The sequence below is a fragment of the Porites lutea genome, chromosome 7, assembly GCF_958299795.1.
Source record: "Porites lutea chromosome 7, jaPorLute2.1, whole genome shotgun sequence".
NCBI lineage: Eukaryota > Metazoa > Cnidaria > Anthozoa > Scleractinia > Poritidae > Porites > Porites lutea.
The window spans coordinates 25,119,318-25,141,177 of NC_133207.1; the positions used below are offsets into that span (position 1 = coordinate 25,119,318).

The window sequence follows — 21,860 nt, forward strand, 5'->3', positions numbered from 1 at the left end:
CTGTAATTTCCTTGAAAACCCTACATGTTCCAGAGCGAAATGGGCAAAGTCAAAACCCATTTTCAGACCAAAACAATGATAACACCATATCCTTTGGGGCGGCACATACCTATGTGGCTTATATAAGGGAGGTCTCTCCCGAGACACATTCTATCTCACCTTCTAACCATCGGTTACTGCTAGTAAGGCAAGAGGCAGTTATCTAGTAGACCATTTACATGTCCACCTAAATCCATGTGCTCTGCTTTCATTACGTTATGCCCAAAGCTACCCGCATAATTTTTTTACCACCCGTTTACACGTGTTTATTAATTTAGACAAACTGCCCACCCCACCCTCCTGAGGCAATTTGTTCTCTCCCCAGATTCCCCTCACATTTCTTTAAAAAAGATGGCGGCGATGTTGACTGTTGGTCACAGAAAGTCGAGCACCGAGCAGAAAAGTTGAATGATGCAGTTTTTCCGCTCTACATTTGGTGATTTGACTCCCTGTCTATTTGACTGAGTCTCTCTTGGGCTGAATGTTTGCAAGTTTTCAAAAACTCTTTGAACAGAGTCTACGCATACGTGTACCCCGCCAGCTGTACATTGTGTACCAACGAAATATTTGGGGAAATATGAAGGTTCTTGCAAACAATTGTGTGTCCACAGTCAAGATACCAGAAGGAGTGAATAGTGGAAATGGTGTCTCCTACAACCCAGTTTTGGGTTTATTTGTGACAATGGATTTCAATGAAGGAATCTCCGTTTGGAATCATGTCAGTGGAGAAGTGATGGCCGAATGTGACCTCGGGCCAGATGAAGATCTCAACATGTCATTGCTACCTGGCAATCGTGTTGCGGTGAGCTGTTCAGTACTATATAGCGGGGGATCAGTTGAGATTTACTCTCTTAAGACACATTTGATTCTTCCGAACTTAAACTAAAAGTGCCTTCTTTAAGCTATCCTGGAGTGATCGCTTTGACCCCGCAGAAAAGCCTTCTTGTGGCAGGTTTGGTGCAATTAGATCCTGGTTTGTATGAAATATTTATGGACTGGAAAAATTTAAAAGTCCTTAAAATGAGAGAAATTTGTGTTCCACTTCCTGAAGAAGATGAAGAATACGAAGGAATTGGTCTGCTATGCTGTTCTCCAGATGGTGAGGTGATACGAGCTGAATACGATATAGAATATGAAGCTCTTTGTTCGTTGATAATAGCAAAAATAAGTCTTACCTGCGAACAAAAAGAGCAAAATAGCGAAGATGAAGATGAAAAGAGAAAAGAATTAGAGCAATTTAAAATGCAAGACGAAGCAACAGTTAGTTATTATATGCTTGATGGAGAAGAGAATCACATCGATAATTTGAGAGGATTTATCCATGATGGGCAAAACCTGATTATTGCAGAGGGAGAGAAAATTGTGTTGTTGGAGTCGTTAACAGAAGGCAGCAATGCACAACTCATTGTATCAGGTTTAAAACCTGCTGAAGAAGATTCACGAAAGGAAGTTGGAATGAATCTGAATCATAAAGGACAGTTAATGGTGTGTGATGATAAAGAATTTATTAAGGTTTTTGAATATAGATGCAGGCTAAGGTCCTTACAAGATATCTGTAGATGTTTTATTGTGGAGACAATTCACACTGGTTACAGTGATAAAGTTAAGAGCTTGGCAATTCCATCCACACTGAAAGATTACTTACTTTACAAGTAAGCATGCAACAGGCTGATTCTGTCCAGTTCTGATTCTCTTTGGGAAAGAGCACAGAATTGCATGAGTAAAGCTAAATGTACAGTAAAACAGGCAACAGAGAATGTGCAACTTGTTTTGCAAAAATGCTGCAAATTGAGTTGACTAGCAATGTTGCATGTATTACCACCCACCTTCAAACTAGCCTGTGTGGCAGGCGTTCAAAAGGGAAGGGAAATGGGATTTTGGGCGTACAAATTCCCTACCCCTTATATTTGTAACGCCTGCCACACAGGCTAGTGTGAGCCTGTCTTGCAACAGTAAGGTTGCAAGGTGTTTTTCTTGTAGATGGTGAAACACCCAACATCCCTATTCAACTCATTTTGCAGCAAATTCACAAATCAAGTTGCACGTATTTTGTTGCTTGTTTTACCATACCTCTGTCAAGGGAACTTAACCATTTTGTCAGCACTGGCCAGCTATATCAGTCCAATTGTAAGGAGAATTCAGGACTATCCAGCCATATCAGTTTTTTCCTAAATAGTACGCATAACAGTAATGGCTTTTAGTAAAAATTTCAAGAGAAAAGTAACATTTCAAACATTTCATATCCAAAATGAGCAGTCTGGCCAGCTAGTTCTGACTTTCAGAAAGTACCCTAAGAGAAGGTCAGAACTTGTTCATGGCTGGAAATAAATGAAAGATGACAGTTTTCAACTGAGTTATACAAGAATGTAGTTTTTACTAGTATTATACTGTCTTATTTACTCCATGTCATCCCTCAACTACAAACAAGACATAAGCATTTAATGGCTTTAAGAAACAAGATTTCCAAATATCCTAAATATCTAAATCTTTTTAAAAAGTCCTCCAGATGGACTGCAACATTTTTTGCTGTCAGGGTGACAGTTGTTGCCAGGCTCATTGTTGTTGTGGTTAGTGAAGAGTGGATCTATTGCTTTTCTCACAAGTTCTTCCGCGAGGTCTGGTAGGAGGGATCTAAACAAGAAGAAAACGAGTCAAAAGTCAGAAAGTTTGTACAGTCTAACCTCTGGTGCTTGTGGAATTGAAAAGAAAAGAATTTTTATAACTTCTATAATAATTATTATTATCTAAAATAAAATAACTTTTTTTCAGCATATTTATAGCTCTTAATTGGCTGCTTGGTTCTTAGGCACCTCAGCTGAATTTGTCTCTTTAAGAGTTTTAAATTCAATAATAATTTTTTTATAGCATCCCCTCTGCTGGGAGTCCTCTTGAAGTGCTGAGACCCCCTGACCATCCTTACTCACATCCCTTTGTGTATAAAGGGTGGTTGAATGGCAACAGAAGACATAACCAGAAGTATTGTGATCTAGTGATCATGAAAACAGCAATATTTCCAATGATAATATTCTTCATAAACCCTGCTGCTTACAATCTAGTGATGTCTAGGTTATCACAGTTGCAAGCAGAAGTGTAAGTACTAAACCAATCATAGCCTGTTCCAGGCTCTCAGATAGTTGGGATGATGTGTAAGCTCTCCCTGGTTTTCCCCCATTTTATTTTTGTGTTCACCCTCTCTCAATTCTGCAGACCCGACTATCTCAGAGCCTAAAACAGGCTAAGCGAACACAATACACTGGGAAAAGCATTGTCATTAGTTTAACCCATTGCTTCTGCTTCCGACTCTAAAAATTTGGTTTTAAGTAAATCATAAGCAACATAGTCATGAGCTGGGCCAGAAAAAAAGGAAACACTGACTGATTCTTACACCTCCAATTCCTTAATGCTTCTGAAACCACCTACAAAGCAGAGGTGCAAGTTCTGAACCAATCACAAAGCATGGTAACAAGCTTCGTGATTGGTTTATCCTTTTGCTTCTGCTTCAGACTCTGACAATATGGTTTTCGATTCACCAGATTGTAAGTGGGACTCCACTTAAAACTCCATCGCTAGTGAAAACTATCCAGTAGCTTACTTTGCACTTGCTGGTGCTCCATTAACTTCCAGTAACCAGACATGAAACTGTGAATCAACCATAAAGTCGAATCCAAACAATTGAAAACTGTGATAGCCTAAACCCTCTGTGGTCAATTCCTGCAATTGTATAGGACAAAAAATTATTAGAGAGCTTTAGATTCTAAGACGAGTACGAGTACGAGATTTTCTCAATACTAGGTAGTGCTCGCGCGTGAGCCAGCGTCATTTTGGCAGGAAAACATGGTAGCCATCATCATATTGTACTACCAGTTTCAGCGAGAATGTTGAAGTAGCAGAAAAAAGTTATCAAATGTTAGAAGTTTTATCATTTTGCGATCAGGAAAGGGTGTAACCTCCTTCACTAAAGGTAACATTGCTAACTGTTCTAGTAAAAAACGATAAAATGAAGCTTTCCGGGGAGTCTATATTTTGAGAATACGCAAAAAACTTTAAGTCAAATCTCATCCTTGAATCTAAAGCTCTCTAGTAGGAATCATTATTTCATTTTTATGGGGGAGGAGAGGCTGGTAGGAATTGATGGGTATTTCATGAAGTACATGATCACCTCCTTTCTTCATTAGAAATGTTTTGAGTGCCCCCCTCACTTGTATCCCAAATTAATTTTATTGAGATGACCTCCCCCCCCACCAAAAAAAAAAACAAACAAACAAACAAAGGCAAAAAAAAAGGAAAGAGAGAGAATGGATGAAGAAAACATGAACAATGCTGAATTGAATGTAAATCAAATAGAGATTTGGAATGGCCATTAGCAGAGAACAGACACTAACAAAATAAGAACCACAGGAGAAACTTTGTGAGCTTCATCAATGGCAATGCAAGAGACGTTCCATTTTCGTTATGGAAATGAAGCTTTTTTTTTTTTTGCAGTAAAACCTTTGATTTGGTATGCTTTTTACATTTTAGTGGGGTATAATTATTGCTTTATGTTACTGTAATAGAGTAGGGGGTTTGGGGACTTGCTTACCCAAGAAATTTGATCTTTATGAACATCATGCAGGCATGCTGGTTTTTAGCATTCTGGTAAGCTGTTTGCATTATTACAGATGCCTTCACTGCAACACTTGATGAAATTTTTTTGATGGCCACCCTTTACACCCTGACTCCCCCCCCCCCCTTCCTTTAAAGCCATATTTTTTTCATGGCCCCCCTTAAATCCCAACAGCTCCCCTATCTGATAAAAAATGAACCTCTCTTAGGTATCAACAAAACCGGGATTAGATCAATCCTTGTATACTGTAAAATTTAATGATCTAATCTATTAAATTTTAGGGGCCCAAGCAGGGGGGTGTTTAATGGATAAGAGACATTTACTCTTGTAACTGTAACAAACAAGACAAAAACTGATACAGTATGCTTTTGAACAAAATCCAGTCCATCTGTCTTTGCTGAGATGCCAACCTCTGGAGACTCTATCTCTTTCACTACCGCACCCCCCAACCGAATGTCAACAAACCATTGTTATTATTCCTTAGATTTGAACACCAAAAACAGATTTCCTAAATTCCACTAAGAATTATTTCTCGGTCTTTTCATTTGGAATTGAAACAATATTAAATACATTCATACACTCCTGTTATTTCCTTGAAAACCCTATATGGTTTCAGAGCGAAATGGGTAAAGTCAAAACCCGTTTTCAGACCAAAGCAGCCATAAAACCATATCGGGCAAATACCTATATGGCTTATATAAGGGACCTAACCATCGGTTACTGCTAGTAAGACAAGAGGCATTTATTTGAGATTGTGGGTGGACATCTAGTAGACCATTTACATGTCCACCTTGATCCATGTGCTCTGCTGTCATTACGTTATGCGCAGTGCTACCCGTTTAATTTTTTTACCACCCGTTTATACGTGTTTATTTGACAAACTGCCCACCCCACCCTCCTGAGGCAATTTGCTCTCTCCCCAGATTCCGCTCACATATATTTAATAAAATAAAGATGGCGGACATGTTGACTGTTAGAAAGTCGAGCACCGAACAGAAAAGTTGAACAACGTAGTTTTTCCGCTCTACATTTGCTGTTTCGGCTCACTGTCTACTTGACTGAGTCTCTAAGGCTAAATGTTTGCAAGTTTTCACAAAAACTCTTTGAACAGAGTCTGCGCTTACGTGTACCCCGCTTGTACGTGTACAAACGAAATGTTTGGGGAAATATGAAGGTACTTGCAAACAATTGTGTGTCCAAAGTTAAGTTTCCAAAAGGAAAAGGAGTGAATAGGGGAAATGGTGTCTCCTACAACCCAGTTTTGGGTTTATTTGTGACAGTGGATTTCTATGAAGGAGTCTCCGTTTGGAATCATGTCAGTGGAGAAGTGATGGCCGAATGTGACCCCAAGACAGGTTTCAGCGTGTCATTGCTTCCTGGCAATCGTGTTGCGCTAAGCTACGAGTCAGAACCACATTACACGGGATCAGTTGAGATTCACTCTCTTGAGAAAGACACATTTGATTTTTTCGAACTTGAACTAAAAGTGCCTTCCTCGATCGATCCTGGAGTGATCGCTTTAACCCCGCAGAAAAGCCTTCTTGTGGCAAGTTCGGTGCAAGTGGATCCTGTTTTGTATGAAGTACTTATGGACTGGAACAATCTAAAAGTCGTTAAAATGAGAGAAATTATTGTTCCACTTCCTGAAGAAGAAGATGAAGAAGATAGACAAATTGGTCTGCTATGTTGTTCTCCAGATGGTAAGGTGATACTAGCTGATCTTACGAACTTGGACAATATGAAGCCCTTTCTTCGTTAATTAAAATAGCAAAAATTAGTCTTAGCTGCGAAAAAGTAAGTCGTAGCTTCGAACGAAAAGAGCAAGGAAGCAAAGATGAAGATGAAGATGAAGAGAATATAGAATTAGAGCAATTTAAAATGCAAGAAGAAGCAACAATTAGTTATTATATGCTTGATGGAGAAGAGAATCAGATCGATAATTTGAGAGGATTTATCCATGATGGGCAAAACCTGATTATTGCAGAGCGAGAGAAAATTGTGTTGTTGGAGTCATTAACAGAAGGCAGCAATGCACAACTCATTGTATCAGGTTTAAAACCTGCTGAAGAAGATTCACGAAAGGAAGTTGTAATGAATCTGAATCATAAAGGACAGTTAATGGTGTGTGATGATAAAGAATTTATTAAGGTTTTTGAATATAGATGCAGGCTAAGGTCCTTACAAGATATCTGTAGATGTGTTATTGTGGATACAATTCACACTGGTTACAGTGATAAAGTTAAAAACTTGGCAATTCCATCCACACTGAAAGATTACTTGCTTTACAAGTAAGCATGCAACAGTCTGATTCTGTCCAGTTCTGATTCTCTCTGGGAGAGAGCATAGAATTGCATGACTAAAGCTACATGTACAGTAAAACAGGCAACAGAGAATGTGCAACTTGTTTTTCAAAAATGTTGCAAATTGAGTTGAATAGCAAGGTTGCATGTTCAAACTAGCCTGTGTGGCAGGCGTTCGAATGGGAAGGGAAAGGGGATTTTGGGCGCCCAAATTCCATACCCGTTCCATATGGAATGCCTGCTACACAGGCTAGTTTGAACCTGTCTACAGTCTTGCAACAAATAAATAAGGTTGCAAGGTGTTTTTTCGTAGATGGTAAAACACGCAACATCCCTATTCAACTCATTTTGCAGCAATTCACAAAACAAAGTGTACATTTTGTGTTGCTTGTTTTTACATACCGGTACCTCTGTCAAGGAAACTTACCATTTTGTCAGAACTGGCTAGCTATGTCGGTCCAGTTGTAAGGAGAATTCAGGACTATCCAGCCATATCAGTTTTTTTCCTAAATAGTACGCATGACAGTAATGGCTTTTACTAAATATTAAAAGAGAAGACTAACGTTTCAAACATTTCATCTCCAAAATGGCCAGTCTGGCCAGCTAGTTCTGACTTTTGAAAAGTGCCCTAGGAGAAGGTCAGGACTTGTTCATGGCTGGAAATAAAATTTTAATGAAAGATGACAGTTTTCTCATATTTATACAGTCAACTCCCCTTATTGCGGACACCCTCAGGAGTGTGGTTTGGTGTCCGTAATAGCGAGAGTCTGTAATAATGGTGTGCAAGAAAAAAATTTCTTGATATTAGAGGAATCACATTTATTGATATTTTACATTCACTCCAGAACCAATTGCAGTGCAGTTTTCGTAGCCGTATAAAGAGCATCAGAACTTTATTTACAAACAAGAATGATTCTGTTCTGTTACGATTTGTCTAAGACAAATCGTAACAGAACAGAAGTTGCATATGCCTTTCATTCTCCACAACAGTCACTGAACAATTTGTAGAACACAGAAACCATAAAGTACGGTACTAGAAAATCTAATAATTAGATTGTAAATCTAAAAACACAAATAATTATTATTTATGTACGTTAAGTGCATCATGACTGTTGTTTGCAAGTAAGTACGTTAGTTTCATGGAAGGATCATGTTAAACAGAAATCAGAATGTTCACTTTTCAACCAAAGTGACAGAAACGAAGAGAAGAAGAAGAAAACATCAACTATAATCTGAGATAATTCTGCCAAAATGTCCGAAAAAGCTGATTGGTGTCCATTATAACGAGAGTTAGAACAATGAAATTGTGCTTTCGGGACCGACCGTTTCAGTCAAATGTCTGTAATTTTCAAGGGTTTTCAGGTGTCATTTCCAATGAAGGTGATATTAAAGTACAGTTAATCCCTACAAATATTGACACTAAGGGGACCACTTGTATTTTGTATTTGTGTTTTACTCCATCCTATAGATAATACATTAGTTCAGTGTACAATATTAATTAGTATAAGGTTGTTTAAGCTATGTGTACATAAGAAAAAAAAATTAGAAGGGAGAATGGCACATTATAGTAAAACTAATTATGGCCCTTCAACAAGATTGACACTAAACTAGCCAGCTTCAAAAGACATGGCCATCATCATTGCTGATCGCTGACTGTGTCTGTATAAAGTGGGTCATGTTATTGAAGTCAAAGATACCTTTATTGGGACAAAATAAAAGGGTTTGACTGAACATTTGTCTTTAAAAGAAATAAATCAAACTTATGTAAGGACAGACTAAAACAGGCAAGATTCAAATCAGAACAAATTTAGAACTGATCTTTGTCAGTATTTTCCCTATATTAGGGTTCAGAATCCTAAGAGTGAATTACATGTCACCCTGGTAACCGTTATTGTGGAGGGGGGAGGGTAGAATGTTACGAATAAAGTTGTTGTATTATTATATTTTAGGCAATATAATCGAACCACTCAGCTAGGTGCCAGCAAAAAAATGCAAAGAGTTATCATAAGCTAACCCAGGTGGTGTTTGCACAGTCGTACTGTGCCCATTACCTAAGAAAATAAATATTATAGGTCTGTTTTTTGGATTGCAGCTCTCAGCTATAGATGTACATCTTAAGCTGAACACCAACTCCTAGATGGTTGTGCGACTTCATTTACAGTATCGCACTTAAACAAAACTGCAAGGAAACATGCAACACAAATTGAAGAGACAATTTAAAGTATTGGTACACAGTCACAAACTTTTTTGGCTTTTTGATTTTGTTGATTTGTTGCTGCACCTTGATTTGAAAATTCTTACCTCTTTAAGGCCAAGTAGGCATTTCCTAACTATGGTATTTATCTGAGGTAAAATGTCTTCTTTTAATGAGACTTGATGTTTCTCTTCAAGAAACCTGAAAGCATAAACATTAGAGACAGTTGTAAATTAAAAGATGTTTTGTGTACTAAAAAACAAACCTTGTTACTACAGTAGGTACATTTAGCTGTGGAAGATAGTTTTGAAAACTTGTGTTGTGCAATTCTTTACATGCGCACTTTTTTGCTTAAAGCAAGCAAAGCTGGCTTGCAATTACCACAGTGTTTAAGGATAGAGATAATAGCTTTATAAGGTGTAACCAAAAATTAATGTTTAAAGTTAAGACATAGGACGCAAAGTAACAGCTTATTTTAAATAAGTAAGGTTTTCTTTTAAGGTCCTCTTGTAATAGATTTGATCATTTTTATTAAGCTATTTTAGTTTTTTACCTTGAAAATTCATTAAAGAACATTTCATTTCCTTCCTCATAGTGTCCAAAATCTGTAGAGTATTCTTCCTGTCAAAAGAAATATATTTACCAGTTATATACTTTTAGCAAAAATATCAAGAAAATTTTAAAATAGCAGAATATCTACTCCATCAATTTATACACTCAGTACACCATCTAGAGATCCATATTGCTCTTTCAAATCCCAACATCGATGTCAGAATCCTCGCTCAGGGAGCTTATTGTGTTGCCATTATTAGTCTATCCTTACTTTGAACTTGACAATGAGCAAGATGAAATACACAAAACCTTGTTAATCAAGCAAGAAACTGAATGAATTGAATGACTTTGTTCCTTTTTGCTAGTCCCTACTAGTTACAGGGAGTCTATTAGACAGGGGGCGTTTATTAGGGCATCTAATACAATTTTAACAGCATAGAGGGGGCATTTGTTCGATAAGAGGTGTTTATTATGTCATTTATGGTAACCCTTGCAATCCCAAAAGTGACCAAAGTCAAAATCCAACTGCAAAATTTCTAAACTTCTTTTTCAAAGGGCTTGTTTACATGAAGGTGGGAGACCTCAGGTAGGTGAGGTAACATGTGGCAGGTTACCCCACCTATCATGTAAACGTGATCACATTAAAATGAGAGATTATATGGACAGGCGGGTTACCTCACCTACCTGGGGTACCCCACCTCCATGTAAACAGGCCCTATAGTGGTAAAAAACAAATACCACCTTGTACAAATACTGCCAAAAAGGATTTATTTGAATAGTCACACCAAACGTTTTCCTCAACAGAATCAAAAGTTAGAACCACCGTAGAAGGCTCATTATTCATTGTGAGAGTGAAAGTTTTAAATGAACCTGTGATTTTCTGTTTCACGCCAATTACCTCTTATTTGTAGGGTCCATAGAGAGAAATATGTAGGAAGAGTTTCTTTAAAAGATTTTAAAATTAATTGTTTCTGAAGATGATGTACAGATTCTAATGAAAATTTCCGTTAATTAGTGGAAAATTGATTTTAACAGGCCCCAAATTATCACATTAATGAATATATATATACTATCTGGTTATGCAATCTCTTCTATGGGGTGGCATCAAATGGTTTTCCTGTGAACTGATGTCTGAGAAACGACTGCAGAAATTCCATACTGTCATGACATGTCACAACCTAGATCTGAACAGTGCTTCTAATTGGTTGTGCTGCAGGAGGAATCTACTTCAACCAATCAGACACACTGCCCCCAAGTCTGGGTAGTGATGAGTCATCAGGATGGAATTTCATTAGGACATTTGCAAGGAAACTAGTTGTGGGGTCACAAAATGTTGGTTGTTTCCCCGGGGGAGGGACTCCGCATATGAAGGTGGTACGGATGCTCGTCCGAAATTTTGAATCAAACCCCTAAAAGAGACCAATCTGGGCGTGGGCCAAGCTTTTTTTGACCCCTAAAAGAGACCATGTTAAAACACAGATAAATGAAGACAATGGACAAAGACATCTTCTTTAGGTATTGATGTTATAGAAAACTTGGATTATATGAATGGAGTAAATAAAACGAATTACAAATATACATATCCAATATATGTTTTTATATTTTTTCGCGCGCAACCCTAAACGAGACCTTCATGGCTAAATATGATGGCGTTTTGCCCAGAACACCCTAAGCGAGACCAAAATCCGAAATTTACACCGCTAAGCGAGATGACGAGCATCCATACCACCTTCATATGTGGAGTCCCCTCCCCCCCACCCCCCCCCGGGGTTGTTTCCAAAGGCTACCCTGACTGAAACTACACATTGTGCTTTTGTGATGGTCCACTTCGTTTTGCTATACACATCAGTGACCAATATCATTCCTTTATCAGTTTTAACCTGTATGCAGTGGTTGGTTAAATGACTGGTGATATTCTTGAGGTCGTTGGGGTCATATGGCTCTGATGACGTTCTTAGTACTCCCTCTGAGAAAATGTAAATGTTATATTTATGATCCAGCAAGACCCAACATCTACAAGTAATAAACAACAAAATTAACAACTGTTATATTTACACCAAACAAGTGGGCAACGTTTGTACTATCTAGATCTCTGATTTGATACTTTCGCGCACTTTTTTGTTTGCATGGGATTTTTCCCCTTTGCTGGAAAAACTTTTTGAAAAAATACTGTGATGCTCAGAGTTGTTTACCAGTTTCATTGGTATATGCTGCAGTTAATTTTTTATTTCTGTTAATTTTTCTTTTTCCTTTGTTTTAAATTCATTAGGATACATTACCATACTCAAAAACAATGGAAAAATAAAAATTAACTACAACATATACATGTGATCTGACACTTTGTTAAATTAACACAACACTCAATCAGGGCCTAGTTGGATAAACCTCAAAGTCAGAGGGTGTGTAAGTATAAAAACTAGCATTTCATAATCATGTACTGTGTTGACTAGGTTTATTGGTCGTGCATGCCTTGAATGCCCTTTCATTGTTGTCTACACAACAGCAGACCCTTAAGCTCCTGCTTGATTGTGCCTCTTGACAAACCATCTTGAGAAAAGACAGTTTTGCTGGGTTTGGATGACAGAAATTAAGATTGATGAGGTGAATGAAGATGTTGCTCAAAACCTCCTCTCACCTTATGTCAAATTTTCTATTCTTGTCTAATAGCAGAGGGTTTTCTATGTACTTCTGCACAACATAGCCCTGTGTCTGTACATCAACAAAAGCCAGGATTTCTTCGATGTTATCTGATATAAAAATGTTCTTCCCTTTAAAGAGAAAGAATATTGAACCCATTATCTCTTACACCTGAATTCTTTCATTATTAATAATATTGTACATTGTGTTGAACAGAGGTTTTATGCTAGTGACTGTAAGAACACACACTGACTGAAAACAACCTCATTGGGAAGCACATCTAAGACAGTGCTTGAAAGAAGATTGATTTGTTCAAAGCCATTGCATTCTTGACTAAATTTATGACTTATTTATTAGAAGATAATTTCCCTGGGTTTTCTTGATCAACAAAGTGAGCATTGGGCTCCATCTCCAGCCTTGATAGAGACACCTGAGGCTGGAGACTAAGCCTAAGTGAACATGAAAAGGAAAAAAATATGGTGACAGGAAAAAAAATCTAGTTGTCCTGGATGACTGCTTAGGACTTTTTTCAAGCGCAGCTGCACTGCATAATGCATACTGTACCTCTCCCTAACACCTAACACCTTTTCTATACCCTTTAAACCCAACACATCAGCATGTACATTTGTTGTGTTTCAATTTTATCCTTGGTTCAAGTTTGATTCTCCTTTGTTTCAAACTCATTATAATCATGCATAACCAAACCAAAAAGTGCAAAAATAGAAGTTGAACCAAGGATAAAATTAAACAACAACATATTCTGCCCACCATTCTGAGGTGCTAATGAGGATAATTTGAATAGTATTATTTATTTTTGTTCTCAAATTAGACTCATAACTACACATCTATTTTTACCATCCTAATCAGCATAACAGTAGCTGATCTGCAGAAATCTTTGTTTCAGGGATTAGAACTTTGGCATCGGGGGTCAAAACTATTAGATCAGAGGTCTTAGATACTCTTTAAAAAAATGAGCAGGAGTGTATTATCAGATTTAAAAACTTGAGGCGAAGCGGAGAGTTTGACATAGTTTTTAAACCTGATAATACACGATTGCAAGGTTTTGAATCATCAAAATCAAAATCTCTGATATAGATCAACTCATTCTTGCATTAATATTTAGATTAAAAAATTAACGTAAAGTTTAGCTGCATCTTTATCAGATGTAAAGACACTCAATAAACATTAATTTCTTTAGTTTTTCTTTATGAATCATTAATAAGTTTTTGAAGAATGAATAAGATATTTTTTTTCGTGTTCTTCACCTTTTGCTCCGGATGATGATTTTGCAATCCATATTTTCTCTTTAAGAGTGCTTGAAAAAGCCATAAGATTGTTTCTTTCATCAGTATACTTTGCATGCAATTTCTTTCTCGTTTCTGATTTGGATTTTAATTGTTCTGGCAGAATAATAAAAGAAACAGGCATCCATTGGTATGCCAATTGCTCACTTTCAGCCAAAGAGCGTACATATCTAGAAAATAATTATAAAGAAATTATTAGTCTTAGCCTGCAAAAACAGCCATTTCTCCTTGCTACTTGCCGCTTGGGACTTATTCGCCATGAGGGACATCTACGTCCCAGTGAAATTCCATAGTGATGAGGTAAACCAATGTTTACATTTAATCAATCTGGTGATCATGGGGTTTCAAATCAAAATTTGCTTGATTTTACATTTCTCCTGGTCAATTTTGGTAAAGTTTTGTGTCTGCGAACAAGCACCAGCAAAACTCAAATGCTTCTTCTAGAGAAGAATATAATCCACAAATATTGACTGTTTTGTTGTAGATTCATCACATTAACATTTGACCTTTGTGGCCTTGGCTTTTAAATTTTGTTGGTCAGTGGTAAACAACAGCTAAAACAATGAAACTAATATGTTGACCAATCAGAGCTCCTGACCAGATTCCAGACAGATTTTATGTCATCAGTATGGAATTTCTGTTGCTGAGGCGCAGACATCTCTCCTGACATAACGTCCCAAGTAGACTTGCCACAAGCTGACTGCAAGAGAGCACTGAAGGTGCGAGGAATGCTGACAAAGCGAGCTAATGTGAGCGATGAAATCAAAAGACAAGTGCATCTTATTTCAACCTCTTTTCAACAGCCACCTCTCTACAACAGGCCCACTTTCTTCTGTCCCCAAGGTGGCCATTGCAGAGAGGTTTGACTGTAATTGACCAATATGTTTGCACCCATTTAGATAATATATCTTTGTTAATGAATTGTTTTCACAAATTTTCAGTTTATGGGATATGTTCACATCTTTTTATCTATCTACTAGTATAGGCTCAATAAACAGCTCTGCTGTTCAGGAATTGCACCTGTGCTCATCCCCTGAAAAGACAGCTGGACCTGTGGGTTTGCTATTGTCAATTTTCACCAATCAGATTGTTGCCTGCTCAAATCATGCAGCTGAGATTATTGGTGAAAATCAAAGAGATGAAGAGACAAAAAACAACATATGTTTGGTGTCTGATGAGCATTTTGTAAAGATGCACAAATTGAATTTTGAATTTATGTCACAGAGATGATCAGCTACTCACGAGTCAGGCCGTCTCCTCCCAGGAAGGAACAAGACTGGACCGGAGAGAGTGGCGGAAATCAAGCCTATCTAGTTACCATATCAGAAGTACTGAAGTATAGACAAAAGACTCTGATAGTAGGGTGAGTGATAAGCTACAGCACAACAATAAACAAACAGTAAGCAGAATTTCCTTGGATATACTCACTTCACTAAAGGTACCTTTTTACAAAGAAGTCTTTCAGATCCCCTGTAGTAATTTACAGCTTGACACAAACCTGAAGTGTGACCTTAAAGGGAAAATACAAAAACCACTTCAATTTTCTCTTCTGTTACTACTTTTCCTATTGAACCACTCAGATGCCAGCCGCAGGAGTTCTGAAATCTGGAGTATTTCTAGTTTGCACTAACAAATAACATCTGGGGAAACTTCCACATTCATGAAAGGACCGGGGCCACTCATCATCTCGTTTAGGGGTAGAAAATTGTAGATTTTGGTAACACTTCGGTGTTCGGGATGGAGTGCCTATATTGATGCCAATATTTTTATGTATCCACAGTTTGACTGGCAAAATATTTCAACAGCTCAATAAATGTGTCATATTTTGTCAAATTTAATTGGATTACCCAATGTTCAATTGATTACAGAACATTAAGAATTAGCAAGATTAATTATTATTATTATTATTTATCACTTTCTTCTTTTAAACAGAAGGGTCGTTTTAACAGGCATGTTAGACCCCTCCCCCACCCCTAACGTAACCAGTGTTGTCAACTCTCCCGGATAATCCGGGAGACTCCAGATTTTGGACTGTATCTCCTGGTCTCCAGATTAGAGTCTTATATCTCCCAGATAATCGCCAAAGTTGCTATTTTCTGTAGACTCGACTTTCCGGCCATAAAATTTGAAAAATGTTGCATTGTTTGAGCTACCATTAACATGAAACGTTTCCTCATAAATTCTGGTGTGCCACTGACATATTTTAAGGAATAATGTGGCTAAATATGAACTGTTTATGTGCTATATACGTCGATCGGAATCAACGAGCATTTTTGGCACAAATGACGTCATTTGTCGTGCGATATGACGTCATATATCATTCCTTTCCTATCAATTCTCAATATTTGATGACGCGGGGAGGTTGACAGCTATGCGTAACCCTCCTTTCCTCTGCAAACTATGCCATTGGTAAGGCATCAATAAAATATGATTTCGATTAGCCCCTGTAAGTTACCAAATAAAAAAAAAGGTCAAGGATAAGATTCGGATTTCAAGTGACAGGGATGATCGAATGGAGCCAAAAGTCAAGACCCAAAAAAATCCCTAGGGCTTCCAGCAAAACCCAAAAAAATCCCTGGACCAAAAATTAACCCAAAAAAAATCCCATGCCGATTTTGTGGCCCTTAAAAGTTCCAGAAAGGGGTAATGCTATAACTACGCAGCCAGGGCACTACCGATTCTTTTTAATACCCCAAAAAATCCCTATTCAGATCAAGCTACCCAAAACAATACTTGCCAAATTTCCGTACCCAAAAAATCCCGGAATCGAAAATTTCAAAACCAAAAAAATCCTTCGATCATCCCCGTCAATTGAAATCCTGAGTCCCCCCCCCCCCGGGTTTGTAAACCCCGCTATTAAGCTTAAATTGGTATCAATCTTTCCAGAAACGACGCTCTACCCTTAACTGGGAACTCGATAGTGGCCAAGATCGATGATAGCCAAGAGTTTTCCACGATTATAGACTTAACAAGCAAAGCTTACCAATTCTTGTGTAGTCAAGTTGTGTTGATTTTCTCTCCCCAAACAGCAAATTGAAACGTTCTGAATTCTTTGGCGCCAGTGTCCATTTTTCATGACCAAGTGATCCATTCAGCAACTGTTGTGCGATGTAATTATAAACTGAACTATCCTCATCTCGATTGACAAGAATGTACATGGCTAGATCAATCAAGATCAGACCGATCCGACGTAAACAAAAAATTTGCGTTACCCGCCATTTTTGCAGACAGACGCCATTTTGAGTCGCTTGGGACACCGCTGGACAGGCATTCTTTGCAGGCACTCTATATTTTTTCTCCAGCCCTGCGAGCAGAGCCTATTTTCGCGATAAGAACTGACAACAAGATTTAGACAAAAGTTGCAAGCAAGAGGTGGGGCTGTGAGCAGGTGAGAAGTATTTCATGCAGTGGGTTAGTTTTGCATCAGCCCCGCACCAACTCCACCCCTTCCAAATAATGACCGGCCCCTTACTACCGTCCCCACTAAGGAGGAAATCGGTTACTGCTTTTTTGTTTTCATTTATTTATTTATCTTTCAAATTCAATTTTTTAGTACACCATAAAAGAAATAATAACCTTACTAAAATGTGTGAGGCAAAAACGCGTTTTAACGAAAGGTGTTGCTGGAGCAAGGACTAAGAAGTGAGATGGAAAAAACACGATTCAATGCTTTGGTGACATTCAAGAAATAAATTGATGGGTGTTAAAAAAAAAATCACGAAAAAAGAGGGCGTCCCAGTTTATTTCTTTCTTGTTGTTAAAGGTTTTTGTTGTTCTTGTTTGCTTGTTAGTTTTTCCTCTTTCTTTTTTGGTTTATTTGCTTCAAGCTTTCTCTAAAACAACCAATCAGAAGACGATGAGCTTTAAATTGTCCAATCAGGGACCTACTTACGCGCTTTCCAGTGGCGGGAATCTTCAACTTTGTATGATACTGGAAGGGAAAGATTCTAGCAGAGTTTCAAGCTTTTAGTGTGTAAAGGAATTTTTCAGAATCAGTTAACTGGCTCATTAATCAGGTTATAAATGAGTGTTAATTTTTACATCACTGATTAGTTAATTCTTCGATAAACCACGTCATAGGCATTCTGTCATTCTCCATTACAGTGAAGGAGTTTTCTCGAAGGTAAAAAATTTTAGCTTTGCTGTAATGTTAGTTTCACTTCACTTTTAATTCTTTGTAGGCCTCTTTTAGACGTTTAAGCTCATTGTTAGCTCATAACTAACTTATATCAGATTATGAAATCGTCAGATTGCATTTATACTGCTAAAACGTCTTTTTCTTCATTCTTTTTTTTTTTCAATAAACTTTTCGACCAGTTTTTCCATGCGCTTAAGGGCCTCAGAATTTCTACGAAGATTTATACCTTGAATAGAGGAAGAGTTCCAGTTTGTAAACTCGCTGATATTAGTTATCCAATGTTCCTCTTCTTAGGTTGATAAACATCCATCAGGAACATGGTGAGTACTTAATCTAACTCTTTGGCAAAAAGATGCAAGCGTTGTGTGAGGGTAGTAGAATGTCATACGAACGTTCAAAAAGTTGAGTAGTGGTAAAAAAGTGTTAAAAAGTGTTAGCTTAAATCTTTCCCAAATCTATAAAAGTATAGTACTGATTTAGCAATTATATGGCGTACAATTGTTTCAATCACACTAAACTGATACTTTTGATATTGTAGTCATCTGGAGTAGAGGTTGACGAAACTGTCATCGACGCATTCAACGACATCAAGTTAAAAAGAAGGCATGCATACGTGGTGATGATGATAAAAGACAACAAGAAGATTGTTGTGGAAAAACTAGGAGATAAACTGCCTCCGAACTGCAGTCAGTCCAGGAATGAGGACATTTTTAACGAGATGAAAAGGGCATTTGGGATGGAACCGCGCTACATTCTTTTCGACTTCTGCTTCACCCGATCAAATCAGACTGTTGCACAGAAACTAGCGTTTATCAGCTGGTAAGAAATCTATAACTCCTAATCCGAAATCAGTGTTAGTCTGAGTCATGCTCGTTATTATTTACATGATTTTTACGACATCAAACAACAAAAACAATTTATTCACACAACCGTTCAATTTTAACAACTAGTTAAATGCAATTCATTTACACTTCAAGTTTTATTTACTTTACAAGCTAGGTGAAATTAAGGGAAATATGAATAGGCAGAAATAAATGGCTTTTTGCGGAAGTGTACGGTGGACAAGAGCAGAGCTTCCGAGCTGACCACCGCTTACAGGGAACATAAAATATAGAAATAAAAGAAATAGGAACATTTTTCCCAGCGCTGATGCCACATAAAAACACTATTCATTTATTTATTTATTTACCAGCTTTTCTGGACACAGGCCTGTCCAGAGGGAATGTGCACGAACGGGACTCAGGTCCCACGCGAGGTGCCATCCTTACTCAATCCCGCAACCTGTAAAGGTTGCCAATGGCCACACCACCGGGGTCCACGACCCCTACTCTTTTCAAATAGTGATGTGGATTTTTTTACGTTCCACAAGAACAAATCTGTGAAAGTGCTGTTAGACGGGACCTACGGTTTTTCGTCCTTATCCGAGAAGACTAGAAAGTCTAACCATTTGCAGATGTCATTACAAAGGCAGCACTTTCTTCTCAGTCATTTAAAGACCCTGAGTGTTGGTCTGGCCGGGGTTTGAACCCGCGATCTCCTGCTCAGCACACCAGCGTTCTACCAACTGAGATAACCAGGCGGCGGTTATTCGTAGCTATCACAAAATTCTCTTATCCGATTGGCTATAAGCAGCTCTGATCTCAGAATTCATAGGACAGTATCACAGGACAGAAGGTGTCATACCTAAGTAATTTGACAATTCGCGCCATCCCGCGCGCGCTCTTGAATCAGAATGGATTCTTTCGCTCAGTTCTTGGGTAGTTTTATTCTCTCTCCCATTTCCTCACCCTAATCCTTTAACTAGGAATCTATTAAAAATTTTCCCGGTTGACCGGAAAGACCCATTTTCCGAGATCTCCCCTCACCACTAAACCTGGCCTCCGCCACAAATGGAACTAAACTTCTAACAGGGATTAGATTACGTGTCAGTCTGCGACGCAGGCTGCACTAAACCCCTTCGTAAAAATTTTGCCTTTTTAATGTTAGGATAGGATAGGATGGCTGGCTTGGAAGCCGAGGTCTGAGTTTTCCAATTGGGATCTGGGTAATTGTGCTAGAATATTTTTCCATTCAGCCCGAGTACCGATATGTGAAAGGACGCTTCTTGTCTATCTCGGTAACCGGGCTGAAGTTTTCCATATGAAACAGTAATCGGGCTGGAATCTCAGCTTGGCAACCGTGCTGAAATTTCCCATTTTAACTGCCGTAGTCCCCGGTGTGGTGGTCTATCTCTCATGGGGGGAAGGACTGTTACGGGCCAGCAGTAATTGGCGTCATGCTGTTGCGGTGATCCTGCCAATAATTGGCGAATCTAATAAACTAAAATAAAATAAATGAAAGCAAAACGTATCCCTGTTACCGGGTTAGTCCATTTACTTGCTAATTCCTTTGAAGAGGTCATTATGTCTCCTATGTTTCTACGTCAATCTATTAGTATCCACAGCGGATTGTATCAGCACTGTTGTTCCGCAATAAGCTCTTTGCATCTGCTGGACAGTCGCGGGTGCAAAAACGCCGTGCTGGAGAGTAAAATCGTAGATTGTCATGTTTCTGCTAGAATAGTTAAAGGTTTGAAATTTCTCGCGAATTATGTTGATGCATCTCCTAAGGCGTTCTCTGCTCGGTTAAATCTGGACTTCACCGTTAGCTGTGACGTCACCCGAGAGAGACTCGCCGTCCTTTCCCAGATAACAGAGCGAGAGAGAACGCCCAGGGGCTTAGGCTGCATCTTAGTCATTTCTTGCCAAAACATAGCCGATAGATAACATGGAGTCTGCTTATATTTTAACTGTCTGAATATTGTATTGACCTAGGTGTAGTGATGAAGTTGCAATAGGGAAGAAGATGATCTACGCCAGCTCGAAAGATGCCTTAAAGAAGCGCTTCACGGGGCTCAATACAGAGTTTCAGTGCACTGACTCTGCAGAATTTCAGCATTCAGAGCTGGTCAAAGACCTGATCCATAAAGACAGAGTTTGACAAGAGATTCCTAATCTGCCAGTGCAATAACCAACTTACTTTTAAAAGAGGTCATTTTGACAGACTGCAGGTGTGTTCGCTTTCATTAAAAGAAAAATCCTCTTGTTGAATTTGGAACTTCAAGGCATGCTTTGTTGGTCAAGTTTCGTCACTAGTTTACTTATTCCTTTGTCCTTTCTGTTTGTAAGACGAAGAGTGGTTTATCTCTGTAGATATCAACAGCCATCTTAATTCATAATCCAACAAGAGAATAAACCAACAACTTAAAAGGATGCAATCTTGGAATATCGTGTTGCTTTTATGTGTTGAAAAATTTATCTGTGGACGGTTCTCCCAATAAATGTACAGTTAAACTTGTATTAATAAAGGCACTTCTATATGAAAAATTGACCTGGAATTTAAGGTGATTCCCTGGTTTTGCATTACGCATCTCTTACTGCGCATAACAAGATGGCCCCCTTAAAAAAGAGCATGTGAAGTAACATAATTAAAATGAAGTTGACCGAAGAGAAACGCTATTGCAATTTTTGCCTGCGGTTGTTTCTTACCGAGGTGAGACTCAATGTGCTGGGAATGTGTCTAACGTAAGCAGTACGCGCGTTGCTGAGTTCGACTTCCTCACGGAGAACCTCGATAGTGGATGTTTAATTTGTGCTTATTCACTTTGATTTTCATTTAAACGCTTTCTTCATCACATTGTGTCCTAAATGTGATATCTCGATGTAAATTCTGTAAAAACGGAATTTTTAATACTTTCTTCCCCCTTTCACATACATTCTATTTTGAAACTCGCCCCAGTCCTCTCTCAAAAATCAAGGAAAATGCATTTGGTGCGCACTTTCTGCAGCTCTACCGCAAAAACGAGTACAGTGACCCCCATTTTTTATTTCATGATTTTAATAAGGACAGTGCTTCCTTTCGGTAAGAAAAAAACTGGCACAAATCTATGTTCAGTTTTTTGGCAATTTTACTAAATTGTACGGATTGAGCTATCACGTGTCGAATAGCGCGTGTCCAATTTAATTCTACTTTGGTGCGTAAAGTAAAAACAAGGGCATTAAAAGGCATTTTTATGGTACGTAAGTGGATAAACAATACATTAAAGTCAAATTCT

General features: G+C 38.2%; 2 protein-coding genes across 5 annotated transcripts in view; one reads left to right on the forward strand and one right to left on the reverse strand.

Moving 5' to 3' along the window:
• The window catches only part of LOC140942912 (tubulin--tyrosine ligase-like), a 30,890-nt gene extending 14,016 nt beyond the window's left edge, over positions 1-16,874 (reverse strand). The window contains exons 1-9 of one of the 2 annotated variants that reach the window (XM_073391930.1): positions 16,613-16,874; positions 15,058-15,139; positions 13,591-13,799; positions 12,324-12,456; positions 11,569-11,701; positions 9,690-9,757; positions 9,244-9,337; positions 3,632-3,750; positions 2,048-2,670 (exon numbers count right to left, since the gene is read on the reverse strand). In XM_073391930.1, the coding sequence (XP_073248031.1) occupies positions 2,520-2,670; positions 3,632-3,750; positions 9,244-9,337; positions 9,690-9,757; positions 11,569-11,701; positions 12,324-12,456; positions 13,591-13,799; positions 15,058-15,139; positions 16,613-16,787 (1,164 nt within the window). In that variant the 5' untranslated portion in view covers positions 16,788-16,874 and the 3' untranslated portion in view covers positions 2,048-2,519. Of the gene's footprint in view, positions 1-2,047; positions 2,671-3,631; positions 3,751-9,243; positions 9,338-9,689; positions 9,758-11,568; positions 11,702-12,323; positions 12,457-13,590; positions 13,800-15,057; positions 15,140-16,612 lie in introns of those variants that run through there. The other variant, XM_073391931.1, reaches the window with a different exon arrangement.
• Positions 16,875-16,948: 74 nt separating this feature from the next.
• LOC140944066 (uncharacterized) lies at positions 16,949-21,031 on the forward strand. Of its 3 annotated transcripts, none has more exons than XM_073393178.1 (4): positions 16,949-17,017; positions 18,062-18,087; positions 18,306-18,586; positions 20,581-21,031. In XM_073393178.1, the coding sequence occupies exons 2-4, from the start codon at positions 18,085-18,087 to the stop codon at positions 20,744-20,746; spliced, it is 450 nt and encodes a 149-aa protein (XP_073249279.1). In that variant the 5' UTR covers positions 16,949-17,017; positions 18,062-18,084; the 3' UTR covers positions 20,747-21,031. The 3 variants fall into 3 exon arrangements, with proteins under 3 accessions (XP_073249279.1, XP_073249278.1, XP_073249277.1); XM_073393177.1 differs by lacking the exon at positions 16,949-17,017 and adding an exon at positions 17,552-17,645; XM_073393176.1 differs by lacking the exon at positions 16,949-17,017 and adding an exon at positions 17,563-17,752.
• The last annotated feature ends 829 nt before the right edge of the window (positions 21,032-21,860 follow it).